The sequence below is a fragment of the Trichomonas vaginalis genome, chromosome IV, assembly GCF_026262505.1.
Source record: "Trichomonas vaginalis G3 chromosome IV, whole genome shotgun sequence".
Lineage (NCBI taxonomy): Eukaryota > Parabasalia > Trichomonadida > Trichomonadidae > Trichomonas > Trichomonas vaginalis.
In genome coordinates this window covers 19,970,292-19,988,097 of record NC_067206.1, presented here as the reverse complement: position 1 = coordinate 19,988,097, position 17,806 = coordinate 19,970,292, and the positions used below count along the sequence as shown (strand labels likewise).

The window sequence follows — 17,806 nt, the reverse complement described above, 5'->3', positions numbered from 1 at the left end:
GAAGCAGACAAAAATATAACTTCAAAACTTACAGATATTTCTAAAGGAAAGTTTATAATACAATATTATGTCAAAACTGGCGTACTGTCAATATTTGACGGAGAGAAGTCAGTTCAAGAACAACTTACTGACCTGCTGCCAAAATCTGCTCGATGGAAGCTGTCGTTATGCCAATCTGAGGAGCCCAGCAGGTTTCATCGAACGAATCTTCAAAAGAGCATCTTCCGTGAAAAGTGCTATTGGTTTTGTAAACTTCTTTGCTCTCAGTTCATCTGGACCGTCTCTGTCACCAGTATATTGTATTTGAACTGTACCAACAGTTGAAATACCACCCATAAAGTCTTCTGAGTCAGCAAATGGAATGCCAAGCCAAAAGTTTGAACGGTCTCCATTTGTATATTGAGTTTTTTGACCTCCTGTATGAGTCCATACTTTCACATATGGCATAATAGAACTTTGCATTTCAGGGTTATGGTTGTTGTGAAGTTGTTGTTAAAGTTCATAGCATCTAATGTCAAGTTGTATGACCTCATATCCTCAACTGTAGAATATTCTTCTCTTGGATAATATTTGCCATCTATGTTTATATGATATTTAATACCGGGGTTGTAGAAACAAGAATAGTCATTTATAGTTCGTCTGAACAGTACAAACATAGTATCTGCATGTTTCATTGCAGTTGTTAAAGCAATATCTGTTCTTGCACCTGGGTCAGCACTTTGGTTTCCAACTTCACCTGCAAAGTCTTTGACAGATATTTGGTGTATAGGGAACATAAGTGGAACTGCAATATATTTGGCAGCTAAAGCATTTGAAATATCTGGGTCCAACATATAGACTGCAAGTCTGCTTTCTATTCTCTTGCATTCAAATTTTTCGCATGTGAACTTAACTGGGTCCCAAGCAGTCTCCAGCAGCATTGAAATAATAGTTTACTTCATTGTTGAAGTTTGAGAAACCAAAGTCTAAGTCAACTTTGTTTTGCAAAAGTCGGCGAATGACTTTATTTGTTCCCACTACGTCTGTAAGAGTGAATGGGTCTTGTGTTGGTGCAATGACTAAGTTATTTTTGCTTGGAGTAAGTTCGATAGAAATTTTTCCTGCCCAGTTTGGCAAGTATCTTAAAAACCTGAAGATGAGGAAAGATGACAAAGGAACTCTAAGTTTCATTTTACTTTGGTTACTGCTGCTGCAGTTTGTCCAGAAAGGTTAACATAAACTCCTGGAACGTTAGGGTCAAGTCTTCTTATTTTCTCAATGGTTGCATACTGGTCTGTTTGTTCTCTAGCTTGTGGTTGTACTGAGTTTCTCAAAGCGAACCATTCATAGTTTGCCCATGTTACTGTTTGAACTAAGTCAGAGTTAGAATATATCTTATATCCCATGAAAACTTCTGGAGCATATTGGTATCCGACATAGAAAATTCCATTGCAACCTTTCTTGTCAGACAACTTGGCAGAAGGTTTTATTTCAATGTCTTGTTCCACGTATAAGAATGAGTTGTCAATAGAAATAATATGAAACCTGTCGCAAGCAATATCTACTGTTGTTGAAGAACCTTCTCCAAACTCACCTACGTTTCCATAAGAAACAGCAGTTGTATATTCGTAAGTTCCAGGAACTATTTCTGACCTTCTAATGGCATTGTCGCATTCGTTATACCATTCGGAAACATTTCCATTCATGGCATCCAAAACTGTTGGCGTTATATTCTGAGCGGCGTACATTTCATATGGGTAAAAATATAGAATAGTTGGATTTATTTGTCATAATAGAACCCATGTGGACCAAGCTTTACTTTCTTCCTGACTGAGTTTTTAACTCTTCTTTTTCCTTCATTGCCACTACTTTCACTAGATGAAGTTACTTCTTCACTACTTTCACTTTGTTCTACTCTTCTCTTCTTCTTTGGTAACTTGCCCTCTGCTTCAAGTTGTTGCATCTTTGCCTCATGTTCACCTAGTATGTTGTAAATTTCCCATGTCCTTTTTGCCTTTGGGCTCTGGTCGCCCATCTCAGGTACCCTATATCCTAGAAAGAGTTTGTCATAGTTTGTATTTGAGTCTTCACGTATTGTTTGCATGACTCTTTCCTGAGTTTCCGGTTCAAGCTCTTCAAACAGAGCTTGTCCATATGGAATAAGCTCGTTTCCAAATATATGTTTTTGTAGCCATTCTGGTTTTCTTTCCATGTTACCAACAATATCTTTTGTGAATGGAAAAGCTTTTACCCAATGTTTCAGTCTTGCGTCATTTATTTCTGTAGTTGGTTTTATTTTGTCAAGGAACATGTTTTTCAATACTAACATTTCATTTGGTACTGTCCATTTGAGTTTTCTTAAATATTCATCCCTTCTCAGTTCATTGTCTGCAAAGTAAGTTTTTATGACATTTTGCAAACTTTCGTTTGCAAGGTCATGTACAATAGGTTCTCTTCCTTCGCTCTCCCTAACTTTCTTTCTAAACTCTTCACCAAATATACCATCTCTATGGTTCTGTGTAGTTCTTTGAGATAAATGTTCTAGAACGTCAGGTGTTATATTTCCATCAGCCATGTTCATTTCATACTGGTCCAAAATATCTGCATGTTTCATATCTTTCAATGGCATTAAAGCTGCGCTGAAAATACCAGCTAAATCTGGTTCACCATTGACTTCCATTGCGTCTACAACTTCTTGGAATTGTGGTTGTAAGTTTATGAACCACCTATCCGGGTTAGCTTTATGACCCCATCTCATTGTAGTTCCATAGTCTGCAGAAACAAAAGTAGGTTTGTTTCCATATTGGTTAGGTTCTGAATGAACTTTAAACAATGTTTCATTTCTATATGTTTTGTTGAAATTTAACCTTTTATTTTCACCGAGTTCAGCAAAAGATTGAACGTTATATGGTCGTAAGTAAAAAGGATTATTGTATTTGCGTACATTTTCTTTCAGTACTTCCATTCTATGCTGAATATTTTCATCTGGTGTTGGAGTCTTTTGTATGTCGGCAAACATTTTTCGATATTCTTCTACCATGCCAGCCGAATTTTTTTTAGACTCTTGGAAAGATTCCATATTCACCTCATACTCTTGTTGAGGGTCAAGATTTTTCGGCTGTTCCAAATCTTCATCTAGTTCTGTGAAGTTAGTTTCCAAAGGAGGGACTTGTTCGTTTCCTTCAGGCTCTTCTAGCTGTTGTTGCTGAACTATTTCTTCCATGTCTGGTTGTATCTGAACTTCTTCCTGTGGAGTTTCTTGTACCTCATCTGCTGGCATTTCATATATTCCGAGACCGTTTTTAACAAGTTCCCTATTTAAGTCATCTGCATTCATAAGCCTTTCTTCTTTCGTTCCGTCTCTATTTTTTACGCGTTTCATGAAGAGAGTTGAATTGTCATTTATCTCTGACATAAAATATCTCGGAGTAAATTCATTCATGTCATTTGGACGATATGCTATTAAATCATATCCCTTAGCGAGCTTGTATTTTCCAGGTTTGAAATTATATCCGATTTTATGCTGAGCCATAAAGCTAAATAGGTTCGGGTCAGTATTTTCTTCCTTGAACTTTCTAATAGCTTCTTTATATCTGTCACTAAAGTCAATAGTATCTGGGTAACCATAGTCTTCCTTTAGCATTTTTAAGAATTCTTGGTTTCCTTGTTCTCTACTTCTTTCATGTCCTTGCTCTGTTTGTGGAGGTGGTGCAGGTGCAGGGTTTTGAACTGTTGGTTTTGGTTGTGCTGGTTGTGGAGGTGGTGCAGGTGCAGGGTTTTGAACTGTTGGTTTTGGTTGTGTTGGTTGTTGTGTTGGTTGTTGTGTTGGATTTTGAACTGTTGGTTGTTGTGCTGGTTTTGGTGCATGCCTGTGTCTGTGTCCATGTGACGATGTAAATGTTTTAGGTAGTCCTGGTGCAGGTGCTTCTCTTGGAGGGTTTGGTGGTATATAGGTTCCACTAGCTAGTATATAAGTTCCACCAGCTGGTATATAAGTTCCACCAGCTGGCACATATGTTCCATCTGCAGCATAGTGTCCTACCTGACTTTTCGTTTTTAAGAAAGCATTTACTAGGTCTGTTTTGGTCTGTTGTAACTCTTTTTCTTGACTTTCCACAACAGTTGCTCTAACGGCGTCATAGGCACTTTGAACTGCCTGTCTCGTTGCTGCATCTGTTATTTTCGTCATATTTTGTGCTACTTCTCTTAACTCGTTGTCGAAACCTTCAGACTTCAGTTTCTTTCCAGATGAGAAGTCGTTCACTAGTTTCACCTTACTATGAAGAGCTTCGAAGGCGTTCTTAAAGTCAGCATTCATTAAAGCTTCATTTGAACTGTCTTCATCCGCTTGTATTTTTGTCCTTATTGACCCTATAAGTTGGGCTGCTTTGGCGTTGGCTTGGGCATCTAACCAGTCATTGTTAGCTTTTATATATTCTGCGCTTTTCATTGCCTTTTGCATGGCTGCGTCGTTATTTTTACTTTCTTGTGCTAAGTTTTCATACTGTACGGTTTGGTTTTGCAACTGTAAAAGTTTTTCTGCCTTTACATTTGCTTCAACTTCTTTTTTATACTCATCGCTATCCATATATGTCTTCAGGGCTTTTTGTTTTATCTCTTCATCTTTCAGTACTTTATATTGAGTAGTATGGTTTTTCAAATTTATAACATCTTGTTCCATTTTTGCTACTTCTGCTGCTTTTTCTGACACTTTTTTCGCATATTCCTCTGTACTTAGTTCTTTCAGTTGTTCTTCTTTCTTCTTTTTCTCTACGTTTAACTCATTGAGTTTCTTTGTGTGTCTGTCATATTCTAGTTTCTTTTCGTTTTCACCTATTTGTTTCTGTATGTCTATGTTTGACTTTTTGACATCTGCTATTTGATTTTTGAGTGAACTCAAATTCATTTGACTTTGAGGGTTATAAGCTGTTCCGTCTGCAGCTCCACCATAGCCTGCCATTTTCGCTAAAAGTGCCGCTCTTAAACCTCCACTCTGTGCACCAATAACTCGGTTTAAAAGCATAGGATTGCTTGACATTTGTTGCAACATAGTGGGGTCATTCATTATTTGTTGTTGCAACTGTTGTTGTGGTGTCAGTTTTACTATTGGATGTTTCAATGCTCCCTTCCTCTTACGTATATTCTTACGTAGCTTACGTGGCATTTTAAGTGAAGTTAAAAAGCGGTTTTTGACAGATGTTTATATGACACTTTTTGTTCAGCACAAAAAACTACTCGGTCAAAGTGTTGTCAGTTTTGTAAAATAACCGTCCTATCTCATTCTATAAGGGGGAAAGTCTTCTCAAAGTACTTCCTTGGAACGCCCGTAACTTTTCCTGTAGCGACGATAGACCCTTACTTGTCCGGACAAAGTTATACTATTTTGAGTGCTCTACAAAAAAAGTCAACGGCGACGACTCTCAAAAACCGTTGTGTAAAAAGTTTTACCGCTGGACAAAAAAGTATATATAGAAAACAAAAAACGTTTATAGTTCATTCAATATTTGAGATGGAACGGTTTGCCAACGGAGACTTTTCAATAAAATAAAAAAATAGAGGGGGTTACCGTTGACGAAAACGGTTTATTTTAAACTTTTCTATGAGTAGTCCGAAAAAAACAGTTTATTTTTCATAATGGAAGGAAGAAAAAGTGTCGCAAACAATTCGTCGACTACCTCTGCAGTTAAAGTTCCTACAACTTATGTCTCACCATTCTCAAAACCCTTACGACCTCCTATAATACCAAAGCAACTTCCTCATACAATTCAAGACAATTTGTCCAACAATTTGAGTTCTTCTTCTCAAAACACAACAGATACAGTTGTCCAAACAGCACCAGAACAAGTTCCTCATACAATTCAAGACAATTTGTCCAACAATTTGAGTTCTTCTTCTCAAAACACAACAGAAACATCTGAAACAGATTTACAACCAGCACCAGAACAAGTTTCACATAGTTCTACAAGTATGTTAACAAGAGCACAATTTCAAGATTTAATTTCTCTTGAACAATATTCGAGTAACGAAACACAAACCGACGACTGTAACCTCTCGCTACCCGAATCCATTCAAAGAAAATACGCCATGAAAAGACTGAAATTGTTGTATAAACTTCTTAACAATTGGGGGGTCGAAGACAACTCAGACTATAGTGAAATGTTTAACAAAGTCATAGAATCTGTTAAACCAATTGAAAACGACATAAAAAATCCCGGTGTTCTTGTAGACCTTTTCGCCTCAAAATTACCAGTTACAACCAATCTAATAGCAACACAAGCTATAGAGCAATTTATTTTATGTTTTCCCAAGCAATATAGACAACACCTGAGGGAAACAAGAATAGGAAAATTTCAATTGGTGTATCCTACAACATACAACTATTACGAAGAAGCAAATGAATATGGAGAACTCTCATTCCATTTCACACTTTCAGTTCCTGAGGGAGAAGAAAAAGCAATCTATCATGTACAATCTCTTGCAGGATGTGAAGGAAAACCACACATAATAACTACTGTTGCAATTGACAAACCTGCAAGAGTCGAAGACGATGTTTTGTTCGCGTCCATTGCTGGTTTTGGCATGGGAGAACCAATTCCAATTTCCCATTTCACAGAATACTCAGCACAACATTTTCAAAATGTAGAATTCGTGTTCTACGACCAGCAAAAGTTCCTGCTAACAAAACCAAAGAAACAATTTGTCTCAATATTTGTTGCTGGTCATGTGGCTGACAAAGAGCCATCAGATACTGACTATGAAGAAGAGGAGGAAGAAGAAAACGATAGCAATGTCGTTCTTATCGAATAAAAACTTTAATTTCTTACTATATAATTTTTTAAGTTCTCCTCTAGGTTTTTTAGGGGCTAGAAGGGGCGCAGCCCCTGGAAGCCCCACTACCTTTTTTTTTTAAATTAAATAACTTTAAATTCAATATTTAAAGAATAATTTTGAAGGAATTGAGTTACTTCCCCCGACGATAAAATTGAGAGGTTTACATTTTGACCGAACTTAGCATGCAACAAAATAATATGAGTTTATGTGATATTATTTTTCAGAAGATTTTGTGTTCTTCTTCAAAATTTTACTTTTTTATTAAAAAGAATCTTTACAAAATATACATTTACTTTAATTAATATTTAAAAACGTGCTCTATCAAAAGTTCCAAAAATTCAATATTTGAGCTTTTCTGAGGTGTCACTTTTGATGAATTTCTGTTTACAACATCTTTAACTTCTTTTTTTGAATGCGCAAATTTTCGGAATAAGGCAAATAAATGTTCAACCGGAAGGGTTGTGAGATGTTGAAAATTTATATTCGGGAATTCCTCTAAAAATCCATAAAGAGTGAGAAGAGATGTCGCCATTTTCAGAAGATGCATTCTTCTGGCAAAAAGATAACCTTTGAATTTGAGACGATGATCTGGTGTCTCTATATTAGGAAGTCTATCAGTGACTCCGACCACATCTTGCAATCTGAGAAAGAAATGCAAGATGAAAAAAGCAAGTTTGAACATTGACAATCTTGCTTCAACTGGTAATATGGTATTTCGGACTCCCTCAAACCAAAGTGCAAGTGGAAGGAGCCAAGTTGCTTCAGTGTAGCAATTATTATCTAGCATATCCTTGACGGTTTGAACGTTAAAGATTGTTACAGGATATTTGTCATTGAGTGTGGTAGACTTATCACAGTTGTTAATTGCATCTCCAAGTTTGGAAAATAATCTAATTTTTGTAATATCGACGTGCAGCGTTGGATCATAAGGTTGCAAAAAGATTAACTTATTGGGGAAAATTAATAACGTTCTGAGGTTTTTGCCTATATGAACGACGTCCGCGATGAAGATAATCTTAAGATCTTGGAATTTTGCACTTTTAAGGACTTCTACTAATCCATCAAAGCCAGTAACTAGGCTGTACCAATGGTGAAAGAATATCTGATAAAGAAAATCGTAAGATTTGTCACCATCAGTTGTAAAAACTGGAACATTCAGTGTTTTCTGAACTGTAGCAATGTAATCCAAGATTTCACTCATAATTCCAGATGCAAGACCATTTGTATGTTGTATTATATGCAAACATATTGATGGACCTTTGCAATCTAATGGCATCAAATATAATGCAAATAAGTCCTCGATTTGATCGTCATGGCCGGACTTCTTCCATAATTTGCCTGTGATTGCATCTATTCCAATGCAAAAATGGCATTGTTCACGTAATTCCTCATCTGTATATGGATATAATTCCCTGAATCTGAGGAATACTGGGAGTGAAGATGATTTTGAAAGCAAAAGTTCCTTCCATGCTGCAATATCTTTACCAAAGACTCGAAATAGAGTTGCTTTTGATGGCAACATAAGTTTCTGTCTTGCCAACAAATATTCTGAGGGTTGTTGGCAATACAACATAAAGGCAAATTGAAGTGTCTCCGCATAGTATCGTCGGCTCTTTGAGTTTGGAAAATTTAAATTATATAACATGTTATTAATGATAACACACGTTAATTTATCTGCAAACGGAGGGTACTTAAATAATGGGGTATAATCATCTAATAATATTTCGCTTAAACTCAAGGATTCATCACCATTTGTTTCATCTTCATCTTGATCATCAGAATCATCTTCATTGTCATTGAGAGTTTCAAGATCTGCCTTTTCTGCTTCTTGTTCTAATTCGTCTGCAGTTCCATCTTGTATTTTTCTTTGTTCATTGATTTTTTTTCATTTGCAGAGATCTTTGATAGCTTAGAGCACGGTTTTTGGAAGCTGCAATCATTGATTTAATAGTATTCTCTTGTAATAGTTTTAATTGATTGGGACTTGTTTGATAATCTGCGATATTATTATAAATAACACCAGGAAGTTTTTCTTTAATAAGCTTTTCAAGCTTCTTAAATGTGGCAATATCTACACATGATAAATTAATTTCTATCTTCTCACTGTTCATAATGATTTGTGGGAAAATGATTAAGTGGCCGAACACTTAAAGCATTTCTTTTTCGTTTTATATCAAAACAGATTTAGATAGCTTAAAACAATATAGTTTACTCATAAATACATCTTGATAATTCACTTCTTCAATTTTCATAATCTTATATCCTGACCTATATCCTCTTATAAACCATATTTCTACTGAGATCTTCTTAAAGCATCTTTTTATCCCTATCTACGCCTCGAAACCAATTTAAGTTCCTTAATTTTTTTGAAAAAAAATTAAAACTCCTTTATCAAACATCATGCTCATTTTTACGAATTTCATTTTTCCTTTAAGTTTAAAATATACGCTTTTTAGCATGTTTATAATACATTTTCAATTTACATTTACATTTTTATTTTTGAATTGTTTATTTATATTTCCGTTTGAACAATAATATTTATTGAAAATTGTGAGAGAAACGGATATAATAAAAAAACACCATACAACAAAATTCACCTTTTTTCATACTTACGCGGATCACTCCTTTTCGGCCCAATATGCCGGAAATGATAAAACTCTCAGATCTAGTTGCTAAGATCCAAACTCTCGACTCTCAAATCTACTTCCTCAGATCTTGTTGCTAAGATCCAAACTCTCGACTCTCAAATCTATTTCCTCAGATCTTGTTGCTAAGATCTACTTCCTCAGATCTTGTTGCTAAGATCTACTTCCTCAGATCTTGTTGCTAAGATCTAAACTCTCGACTCTCAAATCTATTTCCTCAGATCTTGTTGCTAAGATCTAAACTCTCGAACTTTGGTTCGCATTGCGAGTGTCTACTACTTCTTTGGACTGGAGCAGCAGACACTCGCAATTTTGAATCATCGCAAGTGCATTTGTGATTGAAGAATGCACTTGCGATGACCTTGGTGCAATTTCGAGAGAATTCTCTATTGATCATGATAAGTGCACTATAGCATCATATGTGCACTTACCATGATCAATAGACTTATTCTCTCGCTGCATTCGCCGAAAGAACAAGAAGACATTCGCAATCACATCTCAACTTGAATAAAACTCTAATATTTCTTTATAATAGTACTCTACTCATTCATAAACTCACCAATAATATATCGTGACACAATTTTTATATTCATATTTCGATATTTGAATTAGTTATATAAGATGTCATACTATAAGTTGTGAGATATTCATATGTTATATATATAATATTGTTATATGAAGGCTATATAATATGCGCATAAGAATATTTGATCTAAATATTGATTTTTGATAAATTTATAATGTGAATAACTTGGGTCCAAAAATATTTTCCATTCATTGCTACACGTTTAGATGCGCACATATATAGCGCATCTGCCCCTAAAAGATCAGGTCTGAATATCAACCTTTGCCACTGCATACTGTTTAAAAGGACGATCGTGGTATGGGGAAAATTCACCTCACATGGTATCGTCTCAAGTTTCTATGTATCGATATTAATAATACGTCATTTGTAGGTTTCAAAGATCAAATTGCATCATATGTTGAATATGAGGAGATTTTTAATGATGATCATGATTTGAAAATCATAGAAAAGTATAAAAAAGTAATTCGCTTTCCAAAAATTTTATCAGTTTATATAAATTACTTTTCTGAATTGAATCAAATTGAAAATAGAAGTCTGAAAATTGAAAAAGAATTTCAAATAGAGAACAAAGATTACTGTTTATTTGGAATTATTCAACACATTGGTAACCAGAATGCCGGCCATTATATTGCTCTCATAAAAATAGAAAGAGATTGGTGGAAATTTGATGATTTCAAAGAACCATCAATGCTTAATGATAATCAAATACATGAAATTATTCAACAGAAAAGAATTTCTATGTTATTTTATAAATGTTTAGATATGTGATTAAAGTTTATGTTTGTTTGTATGCAAATATTTTTATTTATAAATAGTATAAAAAATATATTTCTGATATTTAAGGTTATTTTGTCAGAATCGTAGCAGTACTTGTCGAATTTAAGGGATCACTACCTTAGTTTACAACTATTCAATTTTTAACATTTGCTTTAAAAATGGTATCACAACAAAGAATTGGCGACCAATATTATGAAATATATAATCAATGATACAATACTATCTTATGTGCAAATTTTCGAAAAAAGGATTCAAATATCTAATGTGGTGAAGCGCAGAAAGACCTCTAGATTTGGGTTGTTGACTTTTTTCAATAATGAAGATATAGACTCTTAATCATATTTAAACATATTATTTCAATAAAAAATGAACATCGGATGGACCAATTTTGAGAAATCTTGATCAGCGGGCTCTCAGTGAAAACTCCAATGTTTAAGGTTTTGATCAAATCTCTTCTTTTTGATATCTGAAACGACAAATAGGTAGATAATGGTATGGACATGTTATGGTCATGCTTATGCAGAATGATATCTATTCTATCAAGAGAAAATAGACCTCGAAGTGTCGAAAATTGAATAGTTGTAAACTAAAGCGGTGAGCCCATAAATATAATTATGCATATTGAGATTGAAAATATGTTGTAAATCTTATACCAATGTGAATATATTCTAAAACCAGAAATAAAGCATGTATAACCTATTATAACTGCATAATACATGCTTAAACCTCTTTTTGCGTTTTTGGAATCTTCAATGATTCTTTCATGGATTTCAGTATCGACCATAACACATGACATTATTATCGCAAGGATATTATAATTCATTCTCTATATGATTCAAAAAAAATTGCTCAACCCCCTGTATTTATAGGATAGAGATTTGTTCAAACATAAACTAAAAGAGAAATATTTATTCAATCTATCAAGTGTGTGTAAGTTAAGAGATCAATACCGCATTGACCATTTTTATTCCTTACCAACTTGCAGTATCCATCTATACCCCAAGTAGTTCCGAAGGAATTTTTCGAGAGCCAGTAATTCTTTCCGTTTTCTGAACCATAACCTACAATCAGCATATAATGACAGAGATTCCACAAATCGCAAGAAGGATCATCATAAACTCCATCCTTATAATAAGTAAATGTCGAAAGCGAACAATCATATCCAAAAGAGATAACACCATATTCAGCAATCATGTGAGCCATATCTGTCTCATTCAGTGCGTAATGGAGATCAAGGAACGTTTGGTGTGTTTTGGTCTTATCAAATTTACACGTTCCTTTCTCAGGCTGATATGGATATTCTTCTTCAGTCATCCAAATGGCTTCTTCTTCATATAAAACAAAGAAAGAGCCGCTATCGTTTGTTCCTCCGTTACATGCATGCGCATCCCAATCGCAATCAATAACTTGCGCAACAGAACATGGAACAAGTTCATTCTTTATGATAGCCCACATGGATTCTTGCAATCCTGCACATGAAAATGCCCATCCTGCAACACATTCTTTTTGATCTTTTACGGGTGTGATAACACCTTTAGTTCTCCAATCGAAAGAAGCTGGGAGATCTCTATATGGGAGTTTTAGAGGAGATCCTTAGGTCAGGTGAGTGGGGCTTCCAGGCGCGTTGCGCCTTCTAGCCCCGAAGATGTTTAGTATAAATGAAGTTTTTATTCGGAAAATTGTTAGTCTTCTGGTGTGAATTCGGAGGACTCTTCTTGGATAGAGTCTTGTATTTCCTCCTCCTCTTCTTCCTCCTCCATTGCTTCTGGGAAGAAGCCTTCTTCTGGGTCGAAAACATTATATAATGTGTAATTGAATGACACATTATATCTTTCTTTGAGTTCGCTCCTGACAAAGAACTTAGTTCCAGGAATACAGAAGACTTCTGTGCGTTGGAAAAGCTGATGTCCTGGAACGAATTTGGCAATTAGAGACTTCTTTTTTCCGAATTGTTCAGGAGTTTTCATGACGACAGTAACAACATCTCCATCTGCGAGGTCTTGTTGTTGTTCGGAAGGTAAAGAGCAATGATATGAATGGTTGCTGCGTTGAATTCGAGAAAGTCGAATTCAAATTGTGTTGTCGTATAACATTCAAACCATTTTGTACAGTTGTCTCGGAACTCGTCAACGTATTCATCTTCGTCATATCCGTAACTAAAGACTTGGAATTCGGCAATTCTCGTGTCGAATGACCGTTGGATGTAACGAGGAAGATTTTGACAAACTTGGTATAAAGTTCTCAACATTATAAGCTTAGTAAATGTTGGAAAATACTGAACTAAGACATCGCTAAGTTCAATTGAACTAGTAATTGCTTTGTTCAGAACTTCACAGAACAGAGTATTGTATGTAGCGTCTGGTTGTGTGTTTTCTTCGGCGTCTTTGAGATATTTAGAGCAAATTTGTTGAAGAATTTCTCTTAATTCGCTGTTAGACTTTTTGGTGGTTATTCTAACCGCTGTGCCAGTTCTTGGAGGTTGTGGGGCTTTGGCTTTGGTTAGCGGTTGAGAATTGTTAATGTTTGAATTGTGGTTAACAGCGTTGGCTTCCATTATGAAAAATGAACTGTTTTTTCGGACCACTCATAGAAAAGTTTGAGATAAACCGTTTTCGTCAACGGAGACCCCCTCTATTTTTTTATTTTATTTAATAGTTACCGTTGGAAAAACGGTTTATCTCAAATATTGAATGAACTATAAACGTTTTTTGTTTTCTATATATACTTTTTTGTCCAACGGGAAAACTTTTTACACAACGGTTGTTGAGAGTCGTCGCCGTTGACTTTTTTGTAGAGCGCTCAAAATATTATAACTTTGTCCGGACAAGTAAGGGTCTATCGTCGCTACAGGAAAAGTTACAGGCGTTCCAAGGAAGTATACTTTGAGAAGCCTTTTTCCCTTTAGAATGAGATAAGACGGTTATTTTACAAAAATGACAACACTTTGACCGAGTAGTTTTTTGTGCTGAACAAAAAGTGTCATATAAACATCTGTCAAAAACCGCTTTTTAACTTCACTTAAAATGCCACGTAAGCTACGTAAGAATATACGTAAGAGGAAGAGAGCATTGAAACATCCAATAGTAAAACTGACACCACAACAACAGTTGCAACAACAAATAATGAATGACCCCACTATGTTGCAACAAATGTCAAGCAATCCTATGCTTTTAAACCGAGTTATTGGTGCACAGAGTGGAGGTTTAAGAGCGGCACTTTTAGCGAAAATGGCAGGCTATGGTGGAGCTGCAGACGGAACAGCTTATAACCCTCAAAGTCAAATGAATTTGAGTTCACTCAAAAATCAAATAACAATGTCAAAAAGTCAAACATAGACATACAGAAACAAATAGGTGAAAACGAAAAGAAACTAGAATATGACAGACACACAAAGAAACTCAATGAGTTAAACGTAGAGAAAAAGAAGAAAGAAAACAACTGAAAGAACTAAGTACAGAGGAATATGCGAAAAAAGTGTCAGAAAAACAGCAGAATAGCAAAAATGGAACAAGATGTTTTAAATTTGAAAAAACCATAACTCAATATAAAGTACTGAAAGATGAAGAGATAAAACAAAAAGCCCTGAAGACATATATGGATAGCGATGAGTATAAAAAAGAAGTTGAAGCAAATGTAAAGGCAGAAAAACTTTTACAGTTGCAAAACCAAACCGTACAGTATGAACTTAGCACAAGAAAGTAAAAATAACGACGCAGCCATGCAAAAGGCAATGAAAAGCGCAGAATATATAAAAGCTAATAATGACTGGTTAGATGCCCAAGCCAACGCTAAAGCAGCCCAACTTATAGGGTCAATAAGGACAAAAATACAAGCGGATGAAGACAGTTCAAATGAAGCTTTAATGAATGCTGACTTTAAGAATGCCTTCGAAGCTCTTCATAGTAAGGTGAAACTAAGTGAACGACTTCTCATCTGGAAAGAAACTGAAGTCTGAAGGTTTCGACAAAGAGTTAAGAGAAGTAGCACAAAATATGACGAAAATAACAGATGCAGCAACGAGACAGGGCAGTTCAAAGTGCCTATGACGCCGTTAGAGCAACTGTTGTGGAAAGTCAAGAAAAAGAGTTACAACAGACCAAAACAGACCTAGTAAATGCTTTCTTAAGAACGAAAAGTCAGGTAGGACATTATGCTGCAGATGGAACATATGTGCCAGCTGGTGGAACTTATATACCACCAAACCCTCCAAGAGAAGCACCTGCACCAGGACTACCTAAAACATTTACATCGTCACATGGACACAGACACAGGCATGCACCAAAACCAACACAACAACCAACAGTTCAAAATCCAGCACCACAACAACAACCAAAACCAACAGTTCAAAATCCAGCACAGCAACCAAAACCAGCACAACAACCACCTCCACAACCAGCACAGCAACCAACAGTTCAAAACCCTGCACAACAACAACCACAAACAGAGCAAGGACATAAAAGAAGTAGAGAAAAATGAAACCAAGAATTCTTAAAAATGCTTAAGGAAGATTATGGTTACCCAGATACTCTTGACTTTAGTGACAGATATAAAGAAGCTATTAGAAAGTTCAAGGAAGGAAATACTGACCCGAACCTATTTAGCTTTATGGTTCAGCATCAAATCGGATATAATCTCAAACCTGGAAAATACAAGCTCGCAAAGGGATATGATTTAATAGCATATCATCCAAATGACATGAATGAATTTACTCTGAGATATTTGATGTCAGAGCTAAATGATAATTCAACTCTCTTCATGAAACGCGTAAAAAATAGAGACGGAACGAAAGAAGAAGGGTTTATGAGTCCGGATGACTTAGATAGGGAACTTGTTAAAAACGGTCTCGGAATATATGAAATGCCAGCAGATGAGGTACAAGAAACTCAACAGGAAGAAGTTCAGATACAACCAGACATGGAAGAAATAGTTCAGCAACAACAGCTAGAAGAGCCTGAAGGAAACGAACAAGTCCCTCCTTTGGAAACTAACTTCACAGAACTAGATGAAGATTTGGAACAGCCGAAAAATCTTGACCCTCAACAAGAGTATGAGGTGAATATGGAATCTTTCCAAGAGTCTAAAAAAAATTCGGCTGGCATGGTAGAAGAATATCGAAAAATGTTCGCCGACATACAAAAGACTCCAACATCAGATGAAAATATTCAGCATAGAATGGAAGTACTGAAAGAAAATGTACGCAAATACAATAATCCTTTTTACTTACGACCATATAACGTTCAATCTTTGGCTAAACTCGGTGAAAATAAAAGGTTAAATTTCAACAAAACATATAGAAATGAAACATTGTTTAAAGTTCATTCAGAACCTAACCAATATGGAAACAAACCTACTTTTGTTTCTGCAGACTATGGAACTACAATGAAATGGGGTCATAAAGCTAATCCGGATAGGTGGTTCATAAACTTACAACCTCAATTCCAAGAAGTTGTAGACGCAATGGAAGTGAATGGTGAACCAGATATAACGGGTATTTTCAGCGCGGCTTTAATGCCATTGAAAGATATGAAACATGCAGATATTTTGGACCAGTATGAAATGAATATGGCTGAGGGAAATATAACACCTGACGTTCTAGAACATTTATCTCAAAGAACTACACAGAACCATAGAGATGGTATATTTGGTGAAGAGTTTAGAAAGAAAGTTAGGGAGAGAGAAGGAAGAGAACCTATTGTACATGACCTTGCAAACGAAAGTTTGCAAAATGTCATAAAAAACTTACTTTGCAGACAATGAACTGAGAAGGGATGAATATTTAAGAAAACTCAAATGGACAGTACCAAATGAAATGTTATGTATTGAAAAACATGTTCCATGACAAATAAAACCAACTACAGAAATAAATGACGCAAGACTGAAACGTTGGGTAAAAGCTTTCCCATTCACAAAGATATTATTGGTTACATGGAAGAAAACCAGAATGGCTACAAAAACATATATTTGGAAACGAGCTTATTCCATATGGACAAGCTCTGTTTGAAGAGCTTGAACCGGAAACTCAGGAAAGAGTCATGCAAACAATTAGCGAAGACTCAAATACAAACTATGACAAAATCTTTCTAGGATATAGGTTACCTAGAGCCACCGGCCCAAAAAAAGGACACGTGAAATTTACAACATACTGTGAACATGAGGCAAAGATGCAACAACTTGAAGCAGAGGGCACAGTACCAAAAAGCGACACCAAAGAAGAAGAGAAGAGTAGAACAAAGTGAAGTAGTGAAGAAGTAACTTCATCTAGTGAAAGTAGTGGCAATGAAGGAAAAAGAAGAGTTAAAGATTCAGTTAAAAACTCAGTCAGGAAGAAAGTAAAGCTTGGTACGAGTGGGTTTCTATTATGACAAATAAATCCAACTATTCTATATTTTTACCCATATGAAATGTACGCCGCTCAGAATATAACGCCAACAGTTTTGATGCGATGCCATGAACGGAAATGTTTCCGAATGTATAACGAATGCGACAATGCCATTAGAAGGTCAGAAATAGTTCCTGGAACTTACGAATATACAACTGCTGTTTCTTATGGAAACGTAGGTGAGTTTGGAGAAGGTTCTTCAACAACAGTATATATTGCTTGCGACAGGTTTCATATTATTTTCTATTGACAACTCATTCTTATACGTGGAACAAGACATTGAAATAAAACCTTCTGCCAAGTTGTCTGACAAGAAGGTTGCAATGGAATTTTCTATGTCGGATACCAATATGCTCCAGAAGTTTTCATGGGATATAAGATATATTCTAACTCTGACTTAGTTCAAACAGTAACATGGGCAAACTATGAATGGTTCGCTTTGAGAAACTCAGTACAACCACAAGCTAGAGACAAACAGACCAGTATGCAACTATTGAGAAAATAAGAAGACTTGACCCTAACGTTCCAGGAGTTTATGTTACCTTTCTGGACAAACTGCAGCAGCAGTAACCAAAGTAAAACTGAAACTTAGAGTTCCTTTGTCATCTT

General features: G+C 35.6%; 8 protein-coding genes and 1 pseudogene across 9 annotated transcripts, besides 4 other annotated features; 3 read left to right on the top strand and 6 right to left on the bottom strand.

The window, feature by feature from the left end:
- Window positions 1-2,794: part of a mobile genetic element that runs on past the window's edge.
- Window positions 1,252-1,727, bottom strand: TVAGG3_0132110 (uncharacterized protein; the record flags this gene model as incomplete). The annotated part of the gene is made up of 1 exon (XM_051223973.1): window positions 1,252-1,727. A coding segment is annotated over one exon (476 nt), but the record flags the coding sequence as incomplete, so codon positions are not given.
- TVAGG3_0132100 (protein of unknown function, DUF4106 family) lies at window positions 1,760-2,485 on the bottom strand (the record flags this gene model as incomplete). Its single annotated transcript, XM_051223972.1, has 1 exon — window positions 1,760-2,485. A coding segment is annotated over one exon (726 nt), but the record flags the coding sequence as incomplete, so codon positions are not given.
- A 374-nt stretch (window positions 2,795-3,168) lies between the features above and the next one.
- On the bottom strand, window positions 3,169-4,441 carry TVAGG3_0132080 (kinase-related family; the record flags this gene model as incomplete). Its single annotated transcript, XM_051223971.1, has 1 exon — window positions 3,169-4,441. A coding segment is annotated over one exon (1,273 nt), but the record flags the coding sequence as incomplete, so codon positions are not given.
- Window positions 4,442-4,606: 165 nt separating this feature from the next.
- Window positions 4,607-5,143, bottom strand: TVAGG3_0132070 (protein of unknown function, DUF4106 family; the record flags this gene model as incomplete). Its single annotated transcript, XM_051223970.1, has 1 exon — window positions 4,607-5,143. A coding segment is annotated over one exon (537 nt), but the record flags the coding sequence as incomplete, so codon positions are not given.
- A 470-nt stretch (window positions 5,144-5,613) lies between these two features.
- Window positions 5,614-6,076, top strand: TVAGG3_0132060 (attachment subunit-related family; the record flags this gene model as incomplete). The annotated part of the gene is made up of 1 exon (XM_051223969.1): window positions 5,614-6,076. A coding segment is annotated over one exon (463 nt), but the record flags the coding sequence as incomplete, so codon positions are not given.
- A 1,088-nt stretch (window positions 6,077-7,164) lies between these two features.
- Window positions 7,165-7,202: a mobile genetic element.
- Window positions 7,165-7,202: a terminal%2Cinverted (terminal inverted repeat of Banshee-A3 transposon ID:TVAGG3_0132050).
- A 4,528-nt stretch (window positions 7,203-11,730) lies between these two features.
- TVAGG3_0132040 (cysteine-type peptidase protein) lies at window positions 11,731-12,132 on the bottom strand (the record flags this gene model as incomplete). Its single annotated transcript, XM_001298579.1, has 1 exon — window positions 11,731-12,132. The coding sequence occupies one exon, from the start codon at window positions 12,130-12,132 to the stop codon at window positions 11,731-11,733; it is 402 nt and encodes a 133-aa protein (XP_001298580.1).
- A 649-nt stretch (window positions 12,133-12,781) lies between these two features.
- TVAGG3_0132030 (uncharacterized protein) lies at window positions 12,782-13,372 on the bottom strand (the record flags this gene model as incomplete). Its single annotated transcript, XM_001298578.1, has 1 exon — window positions 12,782-13,372. The coding sequence occupies one exon, from the start codon at window positions 13,370-13,372 to the stop codon at window positions 12,782-12,784; it is 591 nt and encodes a 196-aa protein (XP_001298579.1).
- A 1,164-nt stretch (window positions 13,373-14,536) lies between these two features.
- Window positions 14,537-15,294, top strand: TVAGG3_0132020 (annotated as a pseudogene). The gene has a single exon. A coding segment is annotated over exon 1 (758 nt).
- An 18-nt stretch (window positions 15,295-15,312) lies between these two features.
- On the top strand, window positions 15,313-16,003 carry TVAGG3_0132010 (protein of unknown function, DUF4106 family; the record flags this gene model as incomplete). Its single annotated transcript, XM_051223968.1, has 1 exon — window positions 15,313-16,003. A coding segment is annotated over one exon (691 nt), but the record flags the coding sequence as incomplete, so codon positions are not given.
- Window positions 16,004-16,140: 137 nt separating this feature from the next.
- Window positions 16,141-17,806: part of a mobile genetic element that runs on past the window's edge.